This window comes from Canis lupus, chromosome 2, assembly GCF_003254725.2.
Source record: "Canis lupus dingo isolate Sandy chromosome 2, ASM325472v2, whole genome shotgun sequence".
Lineage (NCBI taxonomy): Eukaryota > Metazoa > Chordata > Mammalia > Carnivora > Canidae > Canis > Canis lupus.
In genome coordinates this window covers 82,455,937-82,480,881 of record NC_064244.1, presented here as the reverse complement: position 1 = coordinate 82,480,881, position 24,945 = coordinate 82,455,937, and the positions used below count along the sequence as shown (strand labels likewise).

Below are 24,945 nucleotides of genomic sequence, written 5' to 3'. Positions count from 1 at the left end.
ACAGGAGCACATACCTTGTTCACAGTGACGCTGGGATGTCTTTCCATTCCAGAAGTAAGTCATGATTTCTAACATTTATATAATATTAGATTGCATAGGGGATCCCTGGTGGCCAAGCAGTTTGGCGCCTGCCTTGGGCTCAGGGCGTGACCCCGGGTCCTGGGATCGAGTCCCACGTCGGGCTCCCCACAGGGAGCCTGCTTCTCCCTCTGCCTGTGTCTCTGCCTCTCTCTCTGTGTCTCTTAAAATCTTTTAAAAAGTATATTAGATTGCATATATACAATAATACACTTACCTGTTTTGAAACACATGACACGTTGCCTTCTAGGAAGTTGAAATGCTCTGTGCTCCCACTCACAGTGCTTGAGGGGACCCGTTTCTCTGACCCTCTGCCAGCCCCGGCTGTTCACTCATTCGAGCTCCAGCCAAGAGTTTTATGAAGTGAATCCTCTACTAAAGAGCAAGGCACTGTGACTCTTACAGGTCCCCGCTGACCTGATCTGAGAGAACGAATGCTTCCATGTTACTGCACACGTTTCTTTGATAATGACGGGTGTGGACGCATCTTTTCCTACTTCCGCTGGCCATTTGGATTTCCTGCTTGGTGAATCCCTTTTGCACATTCGTCTCCCCAACCCTGTCCCCAGCCCTCAAGATCAGAGTTTGTCCCCTCTCCTCCTCTCTTGGACCGACCCTCCCAGTAGTTGTCATTTAACTCGTTTCTCCTCCCTATTAGTACGTATCTTTCTCCCGAGTATTAATGACATTTGGGTTAGTCATTGTGTGAATCCCTGTGAGTTAACGCCTGTACCTCCACTGTAGGGGAGGAGAGCTGTCACCGCCCACAGTTCTCCAGGCAGGTGCTTCAGCGTTGAGAATGAGGCTTCAATCAAACATCTTAGGATCGTACGTGGAGTGGTCTGCTGGCCAGCTCTTACCTTGTTCGTTTCCTCCGATTCCTCAGTATTCGGTGGCCACTCGTTCCTGTTTGTAAAACCTGGCAGATTAGCACTGATGCTGCATCTTGTCTTCTTACAAATCTTGCTCCGCCTGTAGGCAGGACCCAGCTGGACGCCAGGCCTTCCCAGGAAGCCCCTAATGCCCTCTGTCTGTGGGGCCAGACTTCTTAGCAGTCTCATCAGTGAGGCATTTTCTAGGTTTCTCCTCCACCCATGTCAAAGACGTCAGCCTTGCCTTCCCCACTGGACTATAAGCTTCCTGCGGCCACGCTCTGCCTTCTTTGGCATCCCTCTGGGATGTCCAGAATGCTCAGTACAGTGATGGGTCAGAGTATTTACTAAAGAGATTTTCATCAGCACTCAGGCTGGTAATAAGTTTACTGAGTCCAAGAGCATCAGAAAGACCCAAGATCAGGTTTGGCTTTGCCACTTATCAACTGAATGGCCTTGAGCAATCTTGATAATCTCTCGATTTCCTCCTCCATGAAATGGAACACTAATTTAAAAATTCCTATCAGAATGTTGTGAAATCAGCCTGTCCCATGTATCGTCAGCACCGTAAACGCAGCTGTGGGGACACGGTGTGGACCGTGGTGGCCCAGCCGTCTTTGTTCTGGTGTCTGTCACCAAAGGCTGATGGGAAGATTGTGGTCAAGGTGGCAGTGGAAGTTCCTCCATGGAGTACCCTTAGAGGCTCTTTGTGCTCCTCTGTGTAAAAGACTGGCTGTTGAATCTGGCTTTTTCCAACACGGAGCCTTATAATCATTCAGGGACTCAACACGATGCCACAAGTTTAAAACATGTAGTTTCTCTCTCATGCTGTGCCAGTTTTTCTTAAATGTTAGTGTGAGCGCCTGTGCTTCTGTGTGCACGTGCACGCGTGGGGCGGGGGCGGGGGAGGAGAGGGAGAGAGGTGCTTGGAAGAAATAAAGATGGGGTTGGGTTTTGCCGAGCATGACAGCTATCATCTCCGGTAGCCTTTAAGCATTTTACCAAATGGACATTAATTGGTTTCCTTCTGTTCTATTTTTATATTATAGTCATTTTAATGTATATGGAGCCAACTCCTTCAAATGAGACATTTTGTCATTAAAACATGTTATTTAGTTTAACCGCCCTGGGCCCAGCTTCAGCAGCATTGAGGACTGTGGAGGAGGGTCCGGGTGCTTGTTCTCCCATGACCTAACCGCAGCAGGCTCTAACCCACATGTGCCAAAACCAAGGCCGCCGGCAGCCATGTGTCATCTGCATTGTGAGCTTGGCACATCCACCTCCTGGTGCCAGCTCCTGCCCCTCCTTGCCTACCTCTGGTGGCCCTCAGCCCTGCTGTGGCATGTGGCATAAGAGCCTTCTGGCCCACGTCACCCTTGTGTGCTGATTAGACAGGAATCCACAAATCTGTTGAGTGCAATGTTTAATGTGACACAGATGTGGGACACACTGCAGATCTTTCTGCTTTACAAATTTTCAGCTTTTTGCATTTCATCAGTGTTGCTTATTATTTACAGAATGTAACTTGAGACAGCAGAACAGATTGTAATTTTTAAAAAAGGTTTGGGGGGTGATGGGGCCGCAGGGGATCTGGGAGAAAAAAATCCAGTAGTGTGGAATGTTGTTTGCTGTCCAGACCAAACAAACCAGTTTGCCAAGGGTTGATGGACTATGGCAAGCAGTCCCATTCATGTTCACACTGGCAGCACTTAATTATAAGGCAGCGTGACCTTCTTATCGCCAAATAAAGAACAGTCTTTTGTCACCAGGTTGAACGTCATGGCACCAGGCAGACGTGTACCTTTAGTAGAGGCACCGGCAGGTATCGCCGAGCTGCCAGCTTGTGTTCTGCTTCCTTCCTGTCCGAAGAGAAAGGACACCATTGTACCCACTCCCCACTCAGACACGTGGATGTTCTCCTTGCCTTATTCCTGCTCTGGCTTTATACCCAGCCACTGTGGCAGAACAAAGAAAAATCTCTTCTTTTGCCTGAAAAATCCAAGATATTCTTGAGGACATCGGAATGATGGCCAGAGCCAGTTTGACACACATTCAAAGAGAAGGTGCCCTCTCCTGTTTGTGGAGGGGCAGATTTGACTAAGGGTGACCTTGGCTTCTGAGACAGCTCAGCCATAGGTTACGTTAAACTTGATGACAAACAATAAAAAAGCACCAGCTGGTCAGCAGGAAGATGAGGAGAAGTAGGTGACTGAGCTCATGAAAGCCATGCATTAAAATCCTTTGAAGAGAGTTCTCCTTGGAATTTGAGCTGGTGCAGAGAACCGGTCATCTTGGTCAGAAGGTTCTGAGCTGCGGAAGCACCGCGGCGTGTCGAGACCAGATGAGACTGGGCCTCCGAGCAGTTTCCAGAATACCAGGCCCCACTGCTGGAGAAGTGCACAGGGCGCGGTCTCCCAGGGCCCCCAGGCAGCTAGCCAGTTGCTCCCTGGGAGAGCACCACCGCGGCCCTAACTCTCTAGGCCCTCACTCTCCAGCGTGCCTGTGCCCCAGGGCTTCCTGGGTCGTCCCCAAGCCCCTGACTTTCCTGGCCTTGGACTGCCCCTCCGCTCCCTGGGCTCCAGCAACAGCAGCTCCAGCTCTCCTGCCTCCAGGGCTGACCCAGCCTGTGGCCATGGCTCTGTCCATTTAACGTGTACGCCTGTGCCAGGAACTGTACTAGGGGCTGGGCCGCAACGGCGTTGGAAGCGACCAAAACCTCTGGCTCCACGTAGCTTCTGCTCGACACGTAGCTCACTCTCCAGGCCGCGGCCGGCTTCGGCACGAGAGCCCCCCTCCCTGGAAGAGGTTGGTGGCTGGCAGGGGGGTGTGTTGTCCTCCCAGGGCCTCAGAGTGACCCTTCACCAGGCCAGGCCGAGCGCAGGGCCTGAAGCAGAGCCTGTTTGTCCCGGGGAGAGTGTGGAAGCTGTGCGGAAACTTTGATTCTCATGACCAGTGTTAGTTCATCTTGAGGCATCTTCTCCCATTCCCTCGTTCTCCTTTTTCAACCCCCCACCCCCCCGCCCCGCCCCTCGCAGCCATAGTCTGATAGTTGAAGGGAAGGACCTATGGAACTCCCAGCCCAGGTGAACAGGTGGCCTTGAGAAAACCAAACAAATCACAAACAGGCCCGTTTTAGGGATTGGGTGTATTCAGGGTATCTTGCAGACGTCTTTAGAGAAAGCGTTTTGCTGCTAAAACTATTCTTTAAAAACCTCTGCTATGATGAATTTTATTAATGGCAATGTTCTAAGACTATCCATTCCAATGGTAAGAATTTGCCACTGGGTGTGATTCAGCAAGCTGTGAGGTGGATTAGCTCTAGCTCTTGAAGGTCGGTTCTTTAAGCACATGGGGTGGATGGGTGAGTGAACGCTCAGGCCCTATTCCTTCAGCGCACACCCGTGCATCCAAACATTTGATGTATTCCTTGTGAGCCCTTTGTACCTATTCAGTAAATCATGTGTCCGTAGTGTTTTTCAGGCTTAAAATTTAAATCTGAACTTTGAAAGTTGTGCATTTTGCTATTTTCTATTGACTGAACACCTGAGGGTTCTGAATAAGGGTAAGGGAGAGACAACTTTTATAAGTACTTACTGTGTGCCAGGCACTGTGCTGTGTACTATTCACATATTAAATATCTCAACATTATCAGCCAAGTAAGTATTCCCATTTATTGATAAACTGAAGCTGCCAGCAATCTAATAACTTCTTCAAGATCACTCAGCTAATAAGTGAAAGGACTTGGATTCTAGTCCATCTTTAGACTGTGTTTGTCTTTTTCCAAAGCCTCATGTTCTTCTCAGATGACCAGTCTCCTAAATTTCATCTCTCTCTTAAAAGAGATCAACTTTTGGGAGAAAGTAGATAATATAAAGATTTAAATAAAGAAATTAGTAATCAATTGCCAGAAATCCATCAGAAAAGATCTGGTATATTTGGCTTAATCAGTTTGTGATCATTAACATTTGCACTTAATAGCCATAAAATCAAGTTTATCAGGAATTGTGTGTTTTGTCCCAGGTAAAATATCTTGGGATTGACATTTGAGGTGACAAGTTAGTAAGGAATTTGTCCATGGTTTGAGGGATTCTTGTAAGCACTACACTCTGGTTCAGAATGCTGTGCTTAGAACACAAATGAAGCTGGTGTTGGTCAAATACCTTGTTTTTGTGATGATGTTGAAAGTTGCAAAAACCACTTTATAAGCTTTTTTTTTTTTTTTTTTGAATGGATGCAAAAAAGGCATCTTAGGAAATCTGAGGCTGTTGGGCTGTCATCTATCTCACTATAACATTATCCACTTGATTGGAATTCTTAATGAAGCCAGCTGGCTTTGCCCCCCCTCCACCCCCCGGCCCCCCACCTCCCCGCACTCCCCGCCCTCTTGAACAGGTAGGCTTACCCGAGGCAGTTAGTTGCCTAGGAAAAGAACCTTTGAGCAATGTTGTTCTTAGAGGTTAAATCCCAGTAGGCGTATCTGTTGGCATGAGTCCTACCAGCTGTCACAGTTGCAATGTCATGGGGTCCCCAAAACATGTGTTAGGTTATAGGAAGCCTTGACCCCTATAAACAAGTCAGGTGTGAATCCCACTGATGAGAGAAAGCCCAGCCCAGGAAACGTTGTCCCCACGGCAGGACGTCAAATTACTAAAAACTTCACGGCGATAGTAATATAATTTCTAACGATTTCATGAATCAGCATCTTACCCACATTTTTCCATTGCGACAATACAATACAGATTTTGTGTGTTGTTCCACATACGACTTCCGAACTCTAGAGAGAAGGAAGTAGAATGTTAACAAAAAAGCAAAAGGAAAGGGAACTATTTCTGTCTGAAGCAGTTTCCCCACGAAGAAAACCTAATCAGAAAGATTGGCTGTTGGACCCTAGCCTGTTCCTAGCCCATCTTCGGCAACCTAAGCTAGGTAAAGGCCCACCTTGTACACCATCATCACTCTCCACATATCCATCCTCGCCGCCACCATCATCACAGGCAGCATTTCATTGATTGTCACATACCAGGCACTTTTTTGAGCACTTAGATGCACTCTTTACTCCTCACAACAGCCTCATTATTATCATCCCCGTTTTATAGAGGAGGAAGCCAAGGCCCCAAGAAGTTACACAACTCACCATAGGTCACAGTTTGTAAGTAGTGGAACTGGGGTTCCAGCCAGGCAGCCTGGCCACAGAGCCTGGGCTCTCTCCTGGTGCCCTACACCCCCCCCCCCCACACACACACACACACACTGCCTGCCGCATGAGAATCACCTGCTTATGTTTACCTTCTACATTAGACTCCAGCAAAGTCCCTAGAAACTTGATTCATCCCTGTCTTCCAAAAGGCCTGGCGCTGGCCTATGCGTGTGATAGCTTAGGAAAAGTCATTACATGGGGTGGGTAGATGGGGGCAGAGGCAGACACAAGCCATTCGCAAGGCTCTGAGCAGGCTCGTTTTTTCTGGCCGCCTTAGTTTGGATCCTCAGTTTCATTCTGCCCAACCTATTTTTTCATGTGTTCAAATTCCAAATTGTCATAGCAAATATTTGGTGCAATTTTCTGGGTTCAAGGTTTAGTGCAGCCAGAGCTCAGCAGTTATTATTAAACCAATGGATTAAATGCTGTCTCTGAGTGGGTTCTAGAAAGTGGATTTCTGTTTGTCATGGAACATGGGGGCTGGAAATTTCTCCTGTAAACTGAGCCAAACTTTAGAGGCTGTCATCCTCTCGTGGAATCTCCTCTGATTACAGTGTCCACTGAAAGGAGTAAAATCTGTGGAGGAAAAAGCCTTTCCCACTTAGTTTTTGGATGTGGGGACAGTAGGGACAAGAAGGCTAGAGGTTAGAGATGAGATGGAACTGATGACGTGGCAGGCTTCTTCAACCCCCAGACGCCATACTGGGTATTGGAGGCACTTTTAACCAGTTTGTACACTCCAGTGCAGAGTATTGTTTAGACAGACCTTTGAGACCTTTTAGAGAACTGACAAATGTTTGGTTGAACCATTCGGTCGAGCATGTCATCCATTAACAATATTTGAGGAGATAGTCTGGGTTGACCTTCTGTTCTGAGCTTAACTGTTTGTGCTCAGTTGAGCACAGTATATATCTGTGAGATATTTAATTAAAACAAAAGTCTTGGACACACACATAAAGTAAATGCAGGCACAATCCATCACTCCGTTGGGGTCAGTACGCACAGCCCCTGAGGAAGATGGCAGTCATCAGTCGAATAAATATTCTATTGTACTAGGAAGTCATGTGTTTGACACATACACTTTCTCCTCATTTACTGATTGTTTTTGAACCTTCCTTGGTTGATAGACATTGGCCATGATGAATTTTGCAACCGACTAATAGCTTAACTTACGCTGTATAGGGGTGTGGCTCTGTGTGTACAGCATCTGTCTTCAACTAATAGAGCTATGACATAGTTACTCATCATATAAGCGAAGAACAAATAATGGCTGGCCAACTGTTGACCCCCAGGCTGAAAGGCAAGATCAACCCAAGTGGAATTGGTTAGATCTCCTTGTGTCACCTTCTTTGGATTTACTGTTGCCTAAAGAAAATGACATGGATTGTTTGCATTATCCTCATCTTTGGTTTTGGGGCCTCCAGTGTATGTATGTCAGATAGCAGTGGCCAGATTGTGTATTGATCGTGCTCGCTGGGGGGATATCTGCTGTGTATCAGCCACTGTATCAGCAGCCCCTTCCCTGGGGGAAGAGTCGTCCGTGCTGTGCAGCCGACTCTCTGACATTTTCATGGAGTTCAAAGCTCAAGTTCATTTGGTGCTGACATTTTGGATTAGCTGGTTGACTGGAAGGCCTGCTTCTTTCTATACACTGTGAAATTTATAAACCGCAGCAGCTGAGAGCTTAAGATGGCCGACAAGCCCCCAGCTGGCAGCAATTAAATACACCACAGACCTTTGGCTAAACAAAGGCTTGTGGAGGCAGAGTCGCTGCATAGGCACTAAACGGACTCCTGTTCTAAACCATCTTTCATGCCAAGTGTCAGAGACGCTGTCAGCTAATGAGAGGGGAATGGGCAGGGTTTTGCCACCCCTTGTGTTATGGAGGATCCTTTATCCCCAGAGCTGGAGTGCGAAGACCCTACCCAAGCAGCAGCACATGCAGACAGCACAGGTGATCAGGAGACGGGGCAAGGCAAGCGGGGGAGGCCAGAGGATGGTCCAACAGTACTGGGCCAGCGTACCTTAGAAGTTGACCCTTCGACTCTAGCATCTGCACACAAGGCGCCACAGCTACTCCATTTCTTGTATTGGACACCATCATCCTCTAGATTGAAAATGAAAGGTGGGGATGAGAAGAAGAAACAGGAGGGGCACCTGGGTGGCTCAGTCAGTTAGCATCGAACTCCCTGCTGAGCAGAGCATCTGCCTCTCCCTCTGCCCAACCCCACTCATGCTGCCTCTCTCTCTCTCTCTCTCTCTCTCTCTCTCAAATAAATAAAATCTTTAAAAGCAAAAACAAACAAACAAAAAAAAAACCAGGATGCCATTTTATACCCACTCAAGCAGCAAAAATTTGAAAATTGAGATCAGTATTTTTGAACATGCAGTTTAAATTTAATTTAAATTAATTTTTTAAAGTTCAGTTCCAAATAAATAAATAAGTAAAAATTTAGTTCCGTGGTCACACTAGCAACATTCCAGTTGCTTGTAGCCATACGTGACAGGTGGCTGTGTGTTATTGGACAATGCTGTCCTAGATGATACAAGCTTGGAAAAGAAAGAAATCACGAGGCTCTCTTACATGCATTGCTGGAGGAGTGTAAATTGATTCAGCCAGTTTGAAAACAACTTAAATTGTCTTGTTAGGTAACATTCATGCCTGGTGATCTAGCAAATGCCTCCAAAACATATATATATATGTTTGTATATATATATATATATATATACACAAAGCAACTATTGCCTGCCTACGTTCACCAGGAAACATGTACAGGAATGTTCATAGCAGCCTTGTTTATAATAGCAAAACCTGGAAATAACTTGTGTACCATCAATAGGAAAACAGATGAATGGTAGTGTATCCATACAATGGGATGATAATAAAAAGTAGATACAATAGATGGATTATGGATGCACACAAAAGAATGGCTGAATCTTAGCTGGATGACTTAAAAAGAAGTAGTAAGTCCCCAAACATAAGAAGGTAGTGACATCCTTTTTCAAAAGCCTAAAACAACTAAAACCAAAGAATATAACAAGACTATACCAGAGCATATGTTGAAATATAATAAGAAATATGTTGAAATATAATAAGACTACATGAAGAGGTGCCTGGGTGGCTCAGTCAGTTAAGCATCTGCCTTGGGCTCAGGTCATGATCCTAGGGTCCTTGGATCGATCCCCATGTCAGGCTCCCTGCTTAGAGGGGAGCCTGCTTCTCCCTCTCCCTCTGCTCCTCGCCCCTGATCGTGCTCTCTCTCTCTCTCTCTCTCTCAAATAAATAATCTTTAAAAAAAAAAAAAGGCTAAATGAAGAAGAAAAGCAAAGGAACGATAAGTACAAGATTTAGAATAGGGGCTGTCTTAGGTGGAGGAGGAACGGAGGGAGACGGGGAGGGAACAACAGAAGACCACACAAGGAGATTCAGGTTATGGCCAATGATGGCGTTTTTGTGTTGGGAAGCGTGGTTTCACAGATGTTTATTGTACCATTTAAGATAAAGAAAAAGCCAATGATGACAGTGGGCCCTGAACCGAGGGTAACGATGAGCCTAGTGACAAGTAAAGCCCAGCTTAAAAGAAAAAGGGAGTAGAGTCCATTCCTTCCAGGTGCTCATAGGCTCCCAGGGAACATGAATACAGGAAAGTGACTTCAGACCTGTCACTCAGAGATAGATACTCCATGTCCCTGAGTCACAAGAGAAATAGGTAGGACTGCTATTACCAACAGCCACACTGGTTTCAGAGAGTTACTTGAATTCAGAGTGCCATCGTCATCGGGAAAAACAGTCCCATCACACAGGGCCCTGCACTGGAGAAAAGCACTTTGAAGTTTTTTGCTGGCTTACGAGTTTTGAAAACACTAGCTTATGGTTTTTTGTTTACAACTATTTGATTAAGTTTGGTGCCAAATGTGTTCACGCACAGTGACTTTAAGTGTGCACACACACCCCACCCTGCAGCCTCCAACTTGGACCTTAGAAGTTAAAATTTTAGGTGACTTTTGGAGAAGAAAGAATAGTTTTTCAGGTACCAAGAGCAATGAAGCAATAGGGGATTCTGGGAAGAATTCCTTTAACCCCTTTGTGCTCCTATTAAGAGTATCTCTAAACTACCCCATCTGGCAGCCCCTAGAGTTACAAGACTCTAAGGGAAGACCTTTTCCTTCCAGGGCAAAGCTGAACTCTTTTCTTCTATGTCCACATGAAAAGTGAGCCTTGAATGCCATAGTAAGCTCCTCCAGTCAGCAGTGCCTGAACTCTACACCTGGCCTTCCCTTGGTGTGGTTGGTTGGTCACAGAATGAAGACCAGGGAAGTGAAACTTGTTGGGACCTGTTGGGAAGACAGATAAGAAACTAGATAGATAGATAGATAGATAGATAGATAGATAGATAGATAGAGGAAGGAAGGAAGGAAGGAAGGAAGGAAGGAAGGAAGGAAGGAAGGAAGGAAAAAGAAAAGAAAGAAAGAAGAAAAAGAAAAGAAAAAAGAAAGAATCTTAACAGATAGGTAGTATGTACCCACAAGGGAGCTACTCGACTTTCCTGTTCTCTGGTGTTTGGGTGGGCTTATAGTTTACTTCAGAGTTGTGCTGGGAGTGAGTGGAGGTGAGGTTGCATTCATGAAATTTGGGGAGGATCCTGAGGGATGCCATGCAGTAAAGAAGTAACTGTATACACCAGGCAGCTATTTGATAATGTGATGACATGGGGCACACTTACTTACACTCTCAGCTATTTCATAGTTGTTACAAGATGTGATTTCTAGGAGCTCAGGTCCAGAAACAAGCTGCCTTTCCTTGACTTCTCTGGCTTCTTTGGATTCCACCAGAGGAATTTAGGACTCTTAGTAAGTCTTCTTGTCATTGGTAGCATGCTGTTCCCACTTTGCATAGTAATGAAAAGATTGCTTCCTTTAAAGAAAATACATGTGTTAGCAATGAGATTGATTTTGTGACCGTGCCCTCCTGCCCCTTCCTTGGTTTTGATCAGTGGACTATATAAACATACCCTTGACCTTTCTACCAAGAAGATATGACTCTAGCTGGTTCGTATTTTGCCTTAACTTTGTTGACCTTCAAGGCTCAGAATCTCTGGTCTTCAAACTCCTCCAAAGTTTGCATACCACCTTTACTATTGAGTTCCATGGTTGAAGTGGCCCTTACGCCTCTCCCCCACCCACCCACAAATGCATTCATTGATTTACTCAACTAATGTTTGTTGTTTTTCAAGTATGAGCTGGGTACTGTTCTAGATCTCAGGATAGCAGTGAATGAAACAAAATCCTTTTTATAAAGGAGCTTATGTTCCAGATGGGGTGCCAAACAATAAGCAAATGTTTTATCTAAATGGGATGTAAAGGGGATCCCTGGGTGGCGCAGTGGTTTGGCGCCTGCCTTTGGCCCAGGGCGCGATCCTGGAGATCCGGGATCGAATCCCACGTCGGGCTCCCGGTGCATGGAGCCTGCTTCTCCCTCTGCCTGTGTCTCTGCCCCTCTCTCTCTGTGTGACTATCATAAATAAATAAAAATTAAAAAATAAACAAATAAATAAATAAATGGGATGTAAAGCAAATATGTTTTGGACACATGGCTAACCTGATCTAACTTGTATTTTATTTTATTATTTTAAAAAACTTTTATTTTTTTAAAGATTTATCTATTTATTCATGAGAGACACAGAGAAAGAGAGGCAGAGACACAGGCAGAGGGAGAAGCAGGATCCCCACAGGGAGCCTGATGTGAGACTTGATCCCAGGACCCCAGGATCACAACCTGAGCTGAAGGCAGATGCTCAACCACTGAGCCACAGGCGTCTCTAACTTGTATTTTAAAAGCATCATTCTCATTGCTGTGAGGAGGACAGGCAAGGGCAGAAATAGAGTAAATTACAAGACTATTGTAATAGTTGGTTAGTTATGATAGAGATGGAGAAGTAGTTGGGATGGGGGATGTTGAGCCCGCAGACCTCCCAGTGGATTGGGAAGATGTGGTGTGAGGCGTCAGGATGAAACTTTACATTGACAAGCTATAGGGAATGGGCCCCGTCGCATTCCTCTTAGAGGGGCCTTTGGACTTCTGCCAAAATGGCCCAAACGTCTTCCAGGAACTTCATTGGAGACAGAATAGTAGGAAAAGGATACCTTGAGGGAAAGGACCCTTCATTAGCCTGCCATTGGCAGGGCTGGGAATGACAGTAGTTGTCTCAAGGTCAGGGCGGCCAGAGCAGGGCTTTGCTGCCTAGAAAAGGGTACCACACTTTGCTTACAGGATATAAGTTAAAAAAAAAAATTTAAGATTTTATTTATTTATTCTTGAGAGACAGAGAGAGAGAGAGAGGCAGAGACACAGGCAGAGGGAGAAGCAGGCTCCCTGCAGGGAGCCCGACGTGGGACTCTATCCCGGGTCTCCAGGATCAGGCCCTTGACTGAAGGCGGCGCTAAACCGCTGAGCCACCCGGGCTGCCCAAGTAAAAATTTTTTTTACCCACTTCCTTAGTACAGATCGTTGAAACTTCTTGACATTCTCCTTACATCAACCTTGAAGAGCTCAACTAGTGGTATCTAGGGCATCCTTCGCCTGAATTTTTAAAAATGTGTTGCTGGCTTTCTGGCACCTGTCAAACATTAACCAGATATGGGGCTTCGCGCATCACGGCCCAATGGGCAGAGCATTGACCTGGGTCCAGGAGCGCTTGGCCATGTCCCAGTTTCGCTGCCACCCCGTTGCGTGGCCTGTGGCGAGCTTCTGACTTTCTGTCTGTCACTAGCCCTGTTTGCCCCCGACCAGGGCACCTCGGTGCCTTTGCAAGTAAGTCTGCACACTAGTGTTAGTACGTGGTTCTCAAGTGCTGATTCAGTGCTGATTCAATCTTACTCCTCTCTGTTAGCTGTGTCTAGAGAAGGATGTTTTGCTTCAGTGGAATCCAGGAACAAATAATGAAAAGTACAGCGAGTACAAGGCCGAGGACAGACCCGGCACACTCTTATCAGTCATCTGAAATATGCACAGCCTTTCCAAGACAAATATGGACTCCTGTTTCTAGGAAAACACCGAAAAGTACTTATCAATTACCCTGTAATATGGTTTGTGGAAAAAGACAACATCTACCCTGAAAGCCATGGCAAAGCAGATTCCTCTGGGCGGCCGACAGCAGAGTGGCATGAGTTAGAGCCACTGCAGCATCCCAGACTGTGGCCTGGGCCCAGTCCATGGAGCCTGTCCTCTCCCTCCTAGGATTCCCGTCCTGCGCCCTGTGCCCAGGCGCTGATCTCATCCTACAAGAGGTCCAGAAGCCTGGTGTGTGCCTTCTAGATGCCCCGGCCCCCTCACTTCTTTCCTGGCCTTTGGCAAGTCCAGAGGCGCCTCTCCTGAAGATTCCTAGAAAAGTGGGGTTTTCCCAAGTAGAAGTCTTAGTAATAACAAGGACAGGAGCTGTGAGTGGTAGCTGGCCCACATCCTGTCAACCCCGGCCCCACGGGCACTTAGTTTCCTTGATCTTCGCAGCCGTCCTGTGACGCTGTCCCCATCCCAGTTTACAGAGAAAACTGGAACCTGCAGTTGAAGAAGCTCTCTTGTCCATGGTCACCTGGTCAGGAAATGGCAGAGACTGGGTTCTCGTCAAAACTAGAGACTCGGGGACGCCTGGGTGGCTTGGCGGGTTGAGCGTCTGCCCTTGGCTCAGGTCATGCTCCTTTGGTCCTGGGGTCCCAGGATCGAGTCCCGCATTGGGCTCCCCGCAGAGAGCTTGCTTCTCCCTCTGCCTGTGTCTCTGCCTCTCTCTCTGTGTCTTTCATGGATGAATATATAAAATCTGTAAAAAAAAAAAACAAAAACCAGAGACTCAACCAGCTCCCTCCCGGAGCACTCACAGGCGTTGCCACGGCTTCGTGCTGGTCCCTAAACTGGGAGCTTGCCTTGTATGATGTAGTACTTTTTTATTTCAGATGAGAAAGGAAAATCATATGAACCATAGCACTTAACCTCTTTGCTGTTTGTTCCTTTCCCTGTCCCAGGACGCAAGCCCAGAGGGTTCGGAAACCGCGCTGCTGCACTGGGCCCCAGGGGCTGCTTCCGCGCTACTCTGAGAGCCAGGCAGAGGGGCAGGAGCAGCTCTTCAAGCTAACGGACAACATTCAAGATGAATTGTAAGTGGAGCCGTGGGAAAGCAGCCCCGTTGGCTCGCTGAGCTAGTTGCCTTTTCTCTCTTCGAGTCCAAGAAGTTTCTATTCTGAGCATCATTGTGCCTCTTAGACCTTGGAACCTGCCAGAGCTTCCTTGGCCCAAATGTGCTATAGGTGTGGGTATAACTTCTCGTCCAAAGCCTTTTACACAAAACCGTGGTTCTCAAACTGAGTTCCACAGTGGGACCTCGGCGTTTTGTTTCTAGGAAATGGCAATCTCTTCCTGGTGTGTTCACAGAGAGAAGATAAAGAGTAAAAAGTTCTCAGCTTTAAGGCTTTGTTCTGTGTAAAACCTTCTTAAGCTTTGGTGTTCTCCTGTTTGCTGCAGAATGCCTAGTGAAACAAAACATAAACAAATGGCAAACAACTAGTAGCTGAGAATTTTAGAAAAGCAGTCTTTAAAACAGTGTTGCTACTCTTTGAATGCAAAAACTTATATACCTTGGGTCTTGTAGTATTTTCGGTTCATGAAATTATTCCAAGTTGATAGGATAGGATTCAGTTTATCACTATTTTAGGATATTTTGCAGAGACCCTTTTAGCAGAAAATGCTCTGTAACTTAAGTAGGTGTTAGAACCACCAGTCCAGACAAGGCAATTGGTTATTCCTGATGGGTAGCAAAATGCTCGCTTAATTTCTTTTAGTGCACATTTATCTCTTTAAGCTAAAGCAAGAAAAGGAGAGTTGTGAGGGCCATGAATATTTTTTGGTTGGTGGAGGAGTGTCTGAAGCAGAGGTTAGTTCAGGATAGCCTTCACTGTCATTGTTAGAGACAGTGTTAAGATGACCTCATCTCCTATTTTTGTACAATATTTGAATGGAGACATCAAAAATTAAGTCCAGAAATCATTTGCTGCTTACTGGATACGATGGCTTCTTCCTGGATGTGTTTTGTGTAACCCAAACCCCCTGCAGTGTTACTGGAAGGTCTCTTGAGATGGCAGTGCATTAGATCGCCTTAGCTCAGGCTGCCGTAAAAAGTACCATCGTCCCAGAGCTCTGGAGGGTGGCAAGTCCAAGATCAAGGCGCCAGCCAGTGTGGTTCCTGGTGAAAAGCTCTCTTCCTGCCTTGCAGATGGCCAGCTTCTGGCTGCGTGCTCGCGTGGTGGAGAGCGAGCACGTGCAGGCAAGAGCTCTGGCGTCTCTCATAAGGACACGAATCCTGTAGGATCAGGGCCCTACCCTTACGACCTCGTTTAACTTTAATCACTTCCTTATTCCAGATAGGGCTTCAGCATCAGGATTCTGCAAGGGCACAGTTCTGTCCACAGCACTTTTTTTTTTTTTTAAAGATTTTATTTATTCATGAGAGACACAGAGAGAGAGGCAGAGACACAGGCAGAGGGAGAAGCAGGCTCCATGCAGGGAGCCCGACGCGGGACTCAATCCTGGGTCCCTAGGAACAGGTCCTGGGCCAAAGGTGGCACTAAATCACTCAGCCACCCGGGGATGCCCACACGGCACACTTCTTGAATCCATTCTGCTTTTTCAGTCTAGGCCCAGTTCTGGTCACCATTGCAATACCCAGAATCCCCAGGCAGCTTCACTCCGGGGAGGACTTTCTGTTCGTACTTCCTTGGGGAGGAGTTGGTGCCCCAGCTGCCCTTTATGCCACTTTGCTGGTGGAACTTTTGGATCAGAGGCCCAGAGAGTCATTCCTCAGGTCCAGCAGGGCTAGAATGGCAGCCCTAGCAGCACTAGGATTTTTGTCTGTTCCATTCACCAGTCCATCCTCAGCACCTAGAACAGTACCTGACACATAATAGGCACTCAATAAATATTTGTTGAATGAATGATAGCTGGAGAGCTACAGTGTAGCATTATATTAATACATGTTCACTTCTCCATCTTTTTGGAGGGTTTTTTTGGTCAAAGGTTGAAATTATATATTGTATGTCATGCTTTTAATTTCCTCCCCTACTCACCCCTATTCAGTTCGAAGTGTCTGTGGCCCTTATAAAATTCATTTTCAGTAGAGTGACTGGTGCCAAAACACAAGGAGAGATTGTGTAGTACAGCTAACCTAGGATTGTTCCCAGTGAGACACGCACATTGGAAACTGAGCCACATAAAGCCAACAGTGGAATCAAACCGAAGTCAGTAAAATCAATTTTGTGAAACTCTTGAAATTCATATGAACGAGGAAAAGATACTGGCATGAATGAGTTTTGACTCTAAAGATGAAAACCATGTGTTGCTACCCATGTTTGTGGGTTAAATCTCACCAGTGAATGTTGAAGAAACCACGTGACCGTGGCCTTCCTCAGACGCAAGGAAGAAGTCATCAAGGAAGCCGGCAAATGTTCTCTGAAGTATCCTCGGTTGTCAGGCTGGGTCTTCACGGTGACGTGAACGTTAGAATCATCACTTTGCAAGAAAGGGGTTTTCAAGAAAAGCACACAAGTGCCAAATTATACCTCTGACTTTTATCCTAGAATTGTAATTAAAAGCATATTTAAAGACCTAATTATTTGCATATTTTCCTTCAGAGTTAACCCCTTAAAAGGGTCTTTAATACCTTGCTCTACTGTTCTAACTAAATGTTTCCACATTTTTTTCCAGTTAGACTCACTGTTTCACTTCTGGAAAATGTTGTGTAATTACTTCCTGATGTAGTGAAAACCCCACAAAGTCCCCAGTGCCGTGGGCACTTCAACTTTGTTCTCCCAGATCAAGTTTCATTTAATTTTTCATTTTATTTAATTAATTAGTATTAAAAAGATAGTTACTGACATACAGTTTAAGGTCTGGCCAGCTGAAAGGGCTTCGGTTCCAGAAGAATCGACTATTTCTCTGGTATGTTGCAGAGTTACCATTGCTTCCCATTCTTTTCAGTTTGGATTTTGAAATAGGATCCTGGGTTAAGATTATGTGAAAGTAAAATTTGTCCCATCTCATTAAATTAATTTTTCCTTATAACCAGCGTCTAATCTGTAGCCAGGGACCTCCTTTTCCTTAAAGAAGAAGGAGGAGGAGGAGGAGGAAAGAAAGTTCCTATTTTATTTCTAATACTTAATCATAGCCAAAGTAACACACCAGCATTGTAAGCATTAGAGGGTGGCTCTTAACCTGATCAAAAACGGTGCCTGTGAGCCGCCCATGTGACCTGGGAAGCTACTCTAATATACTGTTTTCTGGAGTTTGACAACTGGATTGTATTTTCAAAATGTAGTTTCAGAAAGTAATGTATATGAGATTTTTTTTTAATACAGAGTAGTATTTAAAAAAACAAACAAACAACAGCCTGTAAGCCCACTAGCCAAACAAGTTCTTTCTCTTTGTAGATATACCGTTTATGGTATTTTCCATCTTGTCTGTCCTTCTTGGTAAATTGCAGATAGAGACAGAAATCAGATTTTTTTTAGAGCACAGTTCATAGTGCTGATCCTAACAGCACAGAATCATCAATATAAAACCTTAGAGTAACATATGCAGTCTGAGAACAAAAACGAAAGACCGGTCCTTTTGAGGAATAGGATAGACTTCATTTTCTAAATGAATTCTTCCATTTTCTGAACCAGAAAATAATCTGTCAGTAACCACTGACACTTAGGGAATTGGACAGTCTTTGATATGCCCCTGAATAAAAACTTGATGGATTAGCCAGCTATGTTAATAAAAGTTAATGGCTTGACTAAATCTTTCATAAGTTAAATCAGGAGTTCTCTCTCTCTTTTTTTTTTTAAGATTTTATTTATTCATGAGAGACAGAGAGAGAGAGAGAGGCGGAGACACAAGCAGAGGGAGAAACAGGCTCCCTGCAGGGAGACCGATGTGGGACTCGATCCTGGGTCTCCAGGATCACGCCCTGGGCCAGAGGCAGGCGCTAAACTGCTGAGCCACCCAGGGATCCCCTAAATCAGGAGTTCTAAGAGAGGTTTTTTTTTTTACTTGACTACTGGCTAAAATATATCCAGCATACAAAGTTGAGTGTGTTTTGGCAAATACTACAGGACCTTACCTTGTAAATTCACTGCCATTTTGTAAGATTGCCTAACACATAAGTGTGTTGAATGCTACTATGTGCCAGGACGAGTAAGAAATTTGCCCTTTCCTTAACGAGTTCACAGCCTGGCAGGGGAAGCAGACAGTATTACCAATTGTCTATAATATATGATTGTTTTTAAAATAGAATCGCGAGCCATGTGTTATAAGGCCTCAAGGGGAAGTGACTGATTTATGCTTGGAGAACCAAAGAAGGCTGTGGACAGTTGTCGTGGTCCTGCAGGGTGAGGAGAATGTGCCCGGGAGAGAAGAGAGAAAGCGCCATACGCAGAGGAGGGTGCTGGGCACAGGCGCAGAGACAGCAGAGCTCCTGGCATTTCTGGATGGTTGGGATCTGCCGAGTATGGTGGCCGGCCCTGTGTGGGAAGGTGGCTCACAGGCCAGACCCTAAGAGCCGTACTGAGTTCACCTGTCCTGTAGGCAGTGGTGAGATTTTGAAGAGGACCCCACTCAGAATTACATGTTAAAAATATAACCTTGCCGGCAGCAGCAGAGGGGATCCGAGTCCATGAGATGAGACAGGAAGGCAATGGGGAGGCCCCGGGAGTGATCTGGGTAAACAGTAGAGGGGCCCAAACATAGACGGTGGTGGTGCACGGGAATAGGGGGGACAGAGTTGAAGGTATTTGGGGAGGTGGCATCAGCCTCACTTAGAGTTGTGCTGACTAAATGCAGAATCGGAGTGAGGAGGGGGTGAGAGTGACCCCAGGCTTCTTGGTCGTTTGGTGGGATGGAGATGCCGCCTGTTGGGAGAAGGAGCAGCAGCCCGGCCGAGCACGTGCTGAGTATGAGGACGTGTGGGATGTGTGTGCATGGAGAGCCTCGCTCACACAGATTTGGGGGTCACACATGAGCGGAGAGGGGTGACGCACATTGGGGGATGGTGTCCTAGGAGCGCTCATCAACAGGATGACTCAGAACTTTCCTGATTTTGAAATGACTCCAAAACCGAGGAGAATATGGATATACAAATAGAGTTAAAGCAAAGAAGTAGAAGTGGGAGGAAAAGAAAAATCAAATTGAAGGCGAGGAGGGACAGTTATTTGGCAGATTGCTCTCTCCCCAAGGACCAGTCAGCCCTGAACCCATTTTCCACGTGGCCACTGAGAGGGGCACTCCTTTCTCCAACCTGCTGATGTGAAGGTTTGGAGACTTGAAAGGGCCTTTCCCCACATCAGGGTCACTTAGCATCTGTCTCAACGATAAGCAGTAGAGGGGCAGTGACCCCCATCAGTTGAGCATGTCTACATTGGGAGAGCTGCCCGGTTCTAGAGGCACGGCCGCCATGTGCCTTGGAGAGGACGTCAGGACCCGCCGCCAGGGCAGGTGGTGGGGTGGTTAGTGGCTGCGAGCGCCCCCGTGGTATTTGTGACCAGGAGGTACTGTTAGCGAGAGTGGGTCCTCTGTGGCATCGAACCTTGCCAGACACCCACTATTAGCACCTGTCATCTTGGAGAACGATGGACGTCATGTGCCCCAGCCTTCCTTCCTCCCAGAAGAAACCTCTGGCGTTGATCCCAAGGTCGGACTGCCCTCTTTGTCTCCTTAAGGGGGAGTGAAAAGTAAATGGTTTACCTGAAGTCTAAACATCCTGTTTTTTATAGGAGTGGTTTTATCTACGTCACCCCAAAATGTATCACCAGGATACCGGGTGACTTCCCTAGCTCTCCGAATTTGAAGGATGGAGCTTATCCAGATGCTTTGTGTTTCAGGCCACATTTTGTCATCCTCCCTCCCTCTGGGTTCTTAATAGGACAAAGGCTAGAAGGATGAGCTCCGGGTCCACCTGAGAGCACGTTGGCTTTCTTCCTGCGCCACCCCATGAGGTTTTACAGCAGTCCCTTCGTCTGCGGGTCGAGCAGCCTTGTGTGAAGCATGGTTGTTCTAGAATGAAGAGCCCAGTGGCCAGACTCGGCTCCAGTGCCGCGGTTAGCAAACCCTGAGTCCCTCCAGCGGAGCACATGAAAGCCCGTGGAGAGCAGCTTCTGCAGGTGGGCGGCCAGGAAGGGACGAGGCGCTGTGGCTGTGAAGAAGGAAGGGACAGAGGAAGGCGCCACTGGCGGGGGGTGGGGGGGAGCCCCGAGAGCGCTGCCCACGGGCCCTCTAGTCACCCTGAGTGGTGGTTCCTCTCAGAGGCGACACGTTCAGGATCTGTCTACACAGCAGGGGCCTCCCAGTCTAGAACTCAGTTTTGTTTTTGTTTTTGTTTTTGTTTTTTAAAACATGTTATTTATTGATTCATGAGAGACAGAGAGAGACAGAGACACAAGCAGAGGGAGAAGCAGGCTCCCTGTGGGGAGCCCGATGCAGGAGTCGATCCCGGGACCCTGGGGTCACGCCCTGGGCCAAAGGCAGACGCTCAACTGCTGAGCCCCCCTGGGCGCCCCTAGAGCTCAGTGTTAGTCATCCTTTGATGCGGTTTCTAGATTTTGTATAAAAGAAAAAAAAGATGATGATGAAGAAGAAACCCCAAAAAAGCATTGGTGGTTGGCTGTAGGCGTGCTACAGAAGCATCAGGAGGAAAACAGGCACCGCTGTTTGCAGATCAGCCTCTGGGTTCTTGCTCAGACGGTGCTAGGGGACCCGGCGCCCCAGCGTGGTTTCACCATCTCCCTCCCCCTCGCTTGTAGCATTAGCTCTGACCTGCTTCTCATTTGGAAAGACTTCAGAAGAGTTGATACAAATGTCCAAAAAGTGTTATTGCCTGTGGAGGTTTCAGGGTGTGGGTGGGGGCCCCTGGTCACTCTGAAGATCCTGGGTAGCAGCACCGCTGTCCGATGAAGAAACGGAGCCACAAGGGCAGAGCTGGCAGCCCGGCAGCGTCTCCTCCGCTGCGCGAGGTGTCCCAGTAGAGCGTCCGAGCGCAGAGCCACGCCTCCCCCCACGCGGTCCTGGCCTCACTGAGGACTGCACCGTCTGTGGCATCTTGGAAAGGAGTCGGTTTTAAAGCCTGTGAGGGTGTTTCAGTATGGGAAGTGCACGGTGTCAGCCACCCTGGCCCCGTGTGAGAGCAGCCGCCCGGACGGGAAGGCTTGGCTCTTCCTGACGCCGCGCCTCAGTGTCCGCTACGGCAGGTGCCAGACGGGTGAGCGCGGGAGCAAGGGTCATGGGGCAGGAGTGCCCCAGCCCGTCCTGGACCAGAGGAAAGGAAATCAATCCCCCTGGATGTTTTTTTTTTTTAAGATTTTATGTATGTATGAGCACAAGCAGGGGAGGGGCAGGGGGAGCAGCAGCTCCGCGCTGAGCAGGGCGCCCAGCGTGGGGCTGCACCCCACGGCCCCGGGATCCGGACCCGAGCTGAAGGCAGTCGCTTCACCGGCGAGCCCCCCAGGCGCCCCTCAGTTGGATTTTCAGTGCCCGTTCCTGCTCTCCTCCCCGCGCAGCGGCCACCTGCAGGGTCTCCTTGAGGGCCTGCTGTGCCCCGTCCTGGGCGGCCCCGCCAGCTGCTCGGCAGGTTCTGGCCCCGCGGGGCTTCCTGCCCAGGCGGCGGCTTTTCTCGTTTCTGTCTTTCTGTCTGTTTCACTGCGTTTCTTCTTTTCTTCCCCCAGACGAGCTATTTTAGATTCCATTCAGCTCGACGAGGTGATAATGCTGCCCCCTTGACACTGTCACAACCTAGAATGTGGGAAATTCTGTGCTAAGTGGCCTGAGCACCGAAAGCTGCTGGGTATTTCTAATTTTGGCATTGAGACTTCACAAGTCTGCATTCTTGGCATTGCCAACCAGTTAGAATAGAACAATAAACCCCAATTTTTGTCATGCGAGGCTGTAATTAAAATGGCAACTGGCACAGGCAGAGCCGGAGTCGGGGGCGTCGGCTCGGCCCACGCATCTGTCAGCCCCGGGGCCGGCGGCGCTTCGAAGGTGAGGGGCAGGCGAGCGGCAGGGGTGCGTGTGTCGCGGCGGCGGGGCGCCCAGCCGTGGGCCCGGCACGTGTCGTGACCGCGGAGCACCGAAGCCGTCAGGGGACCGTCCCCGCTCAGCTCCCGGGGGAGCCTCGGCTCGGTGGCTGCGCTTCAGAGAATCCTCCCGGGACGTCCAGTCCCAGGGGCCCGGGGCTCTTAGCATTCCTGCCGCCAGCTGGTCTCTGCCGCCCCTCGACGTGGCCGCCCCACTGGGAGGCCGTCCCCAGATGCCGCGGAGGCCGCTGCGGCCGTTTCCAGGGGTCACCGCCCTTCACTCGGGAGCTGAGCTGAAAGGTCTGACGGGCATAAATTTCCACCCCGCAGACCAAAGAGGAATGGGGTGGATTTTTCCGAGTGGCCCTACTGCCGCCCCTACAAGCCCGACGGGAAGCAGCAAACCAAGATCACAGCTCCGGAAAGCGCTTCCAAATTTATTGGAGTTTTCCGAGCACGCGGTGGCCTTCTCCCCGTCACGGAGCGCGGGCGCCGCGAGGAGGGAGTGCGGGGTGCGGGTGCTGGGGGGCTCGGCCGCCGCCCGGGAGCCTGTTTAAGGCCCTGCCCGCACCCCCGGCCGTCCTCGGGGCCCGGCGCTCACCCCCGGCATCGGGCGGGGACGTCAGCGGCTCCTCGGTGGCGGGGGAGGAGCGCGGCTTCCTGTGTCGTGTCCGACAAAGCCGGCTCCGCTCCTCGGCCCTAACTACCTGGAAACGGTCCCGGCACAAAACCCCCACCGTGCGGTTTCAGGGTAACGTTGCTTCTCTTGTTGATACTGTTGGTCACCGTCGTCGTCGTCCCGAGCCACCTGCTCGACAGCCCCGGGAGGTCGCTGACGCTTTTAGTCCTAATTCGCAAGCAGGGAAACTGAGGCTCGAGGTGTGGTGGAGGTGAGGGAGCCTGGCCCCCGGCTCAGGAGCCCCCAGGCCCCGCCGTCGGGGGTCAAGGCTCACGGCTTCGGGGTGAGCCCGAGCTCGCGAGCCTCACCGGTCCCCCTCTCTCCGCAGCTTCATAGCCGTGGAGAACATCGACAGCTACTGCGTGCTCATCTCCTCCAAAGCCGTGTACTTCCTGAAAAGCGGGGACTACGTGGATCGAGAGGCCATCTTCCTGGAAGTCAAGTACGACGACCTCTACCACTGCCTCGTCTCCAAAGACCACGGGAAGGTGTACGTGCAGGTGACCAAGAAGGCCGTGAACTCCAGCAGCGGCGTGTCCATCCCCGGCCCTTCCCACCAGAAGCCGATGGTGAGTGCGCAGTGGCCGCCGCCCTGCCCTCGGTAGCCACATGGGGTGGGGACCTCCTGAGTCGGGGGCTCTTGTTCCTCGGATGTGACTGCAGGGCCCTGACTCAGCTCTTGGAGCGCACGTGGCTTCTCTGTTGTTCTACAGAAAAATGGCAAACTTGTTTTTCTGCACAAAGAAGTGATACCTGGCAGAGGACCTTCCCCAGAATAAACTCTAAATAAATATTTGTAAATAAAACGTATATATTGCCTCCCAAGGGGACGAGGTATTGTCACGGCAGGACTTTCAGGTAACATTCCTATTAATAACCAGCATTCGCGGCGGGTACGCCGTGTGCCTGGCTGGATGCTAAGTACTTCCTGAGGGCTATTTGGTGTCGTACTGTCCTTGTTCCCACTTGACTGCAGGCTTGAGGGCAGGTGACCTGCTCCGGGTTGTGTGGCCGACGCTGGGAGGAACTGGAGCTCAGACCCAGGTGCTGTGACCCTGGGGCTGGCAGTCTTGACCACTTTGCTCACTACCGTCCGACTTTGGTGGCTTTTTGTGCACCTGAGACATCATGCTCAGGTCTCACCTGGTGTGCCAGGGTGTTCACAGCCACATTCGAGAACAGTGGGCCCCTCAGAATGGCCCCTACTCATCCCTGGCTCTTGGCACAGATCAGAAATCCCAGCCAGCCGTACGGGGCCCCTCCTCAGGAACGCCTCGAGCTTCCTCTGCTCGGGAATGCTCTTGGGTTTGGCTTGGCTAGCGCAGGCTCCCCGGGGTCATTGGCTGCAGCCAGGGCTGGTGGATTCTCAGAGTTTACACCCAGAAGTTGAGCATTTCCACAATTCCTCTGGGTGGGGGGAGCCTTGCCCGGCTGCACTTGTGCTCCTTTCAAGGCAAGTGAGCAACTAAGCGTTCTTGGTGAGAAAGGCCTCGGGGGATTTGTTTGAGGCTCCCTCTTCCCTTCTCGACTGTCCCCAGACGTCAGAGGTGAGTCCCCTTGCAGTGCTTTCATCCTGGTCTTCGTCTGGCCTCAGCGGACCCTCCCCTCCTCGGAGCTAGGGCTGGGCTCCCGTACAGAAAGTCCCAAACGTCAGCTGTGGTGGCTTGGCCACCGAGTCACCTGGGACGCATGTTAAAGATACAGATTCCAGGAATCCACCTTGAATCACCACACCTTGAATCATCCACACCTTGAATCATCCACACCTTGAATCACCATTCACCAGAAGCAGGCCCTGGGAATCTTTCTTAGAAGTACACCCATGCCAGGGGCGCCTGGACAGTTGAGTCAGGTCTGACTCTTGGTCTCAGCTCAGGTCTTGAGCTCGGGGCTGTGAGTTCAAGCCCCACAGTGGGTTCCACACGGATGTGGAACCTACTTAAAAATAAAAATTAAACAAACAAAAAAAGGCAACCCCGTACCATTGTGATCTGCAGCTGGGCTGGGAGCCGATGCCCGGGCAGTTTGAC

General features: G+C 48.8%; 1 protein-coding gene across 15 annotated transcripts in view; it reads left to right on the top strand.

The window, feature by feature from the left end:
* The window catches only part of VPS13D (vacuolar protein sorting 13 homolog D), a 316,308-nt gene that overhangs the window by 288,477 nt on the left and 2,886 nt on the right, over positions 1–24,945 (top strand). For 14 of the 15 annotated variants that reach the window (XM_049107151.1, XM_049107184.1, XM_049107181.1 and 11 more), the window contains 2 exons: positions 14,164–14,295; positions 23,244–23,484. In XM_049107151.1, coding sequence (XP_048963108.1) covers positions 14,164–14,295; positions 23,244–23,484 — 373 coding nt within the window. The remainder of the gene's footprint in view (positions 1–14,163; positions 14,296–23,243; positions 23,485–24,945) is intronic. The other variant, XM_049107161.1, reaches the window with a different exon arrangement.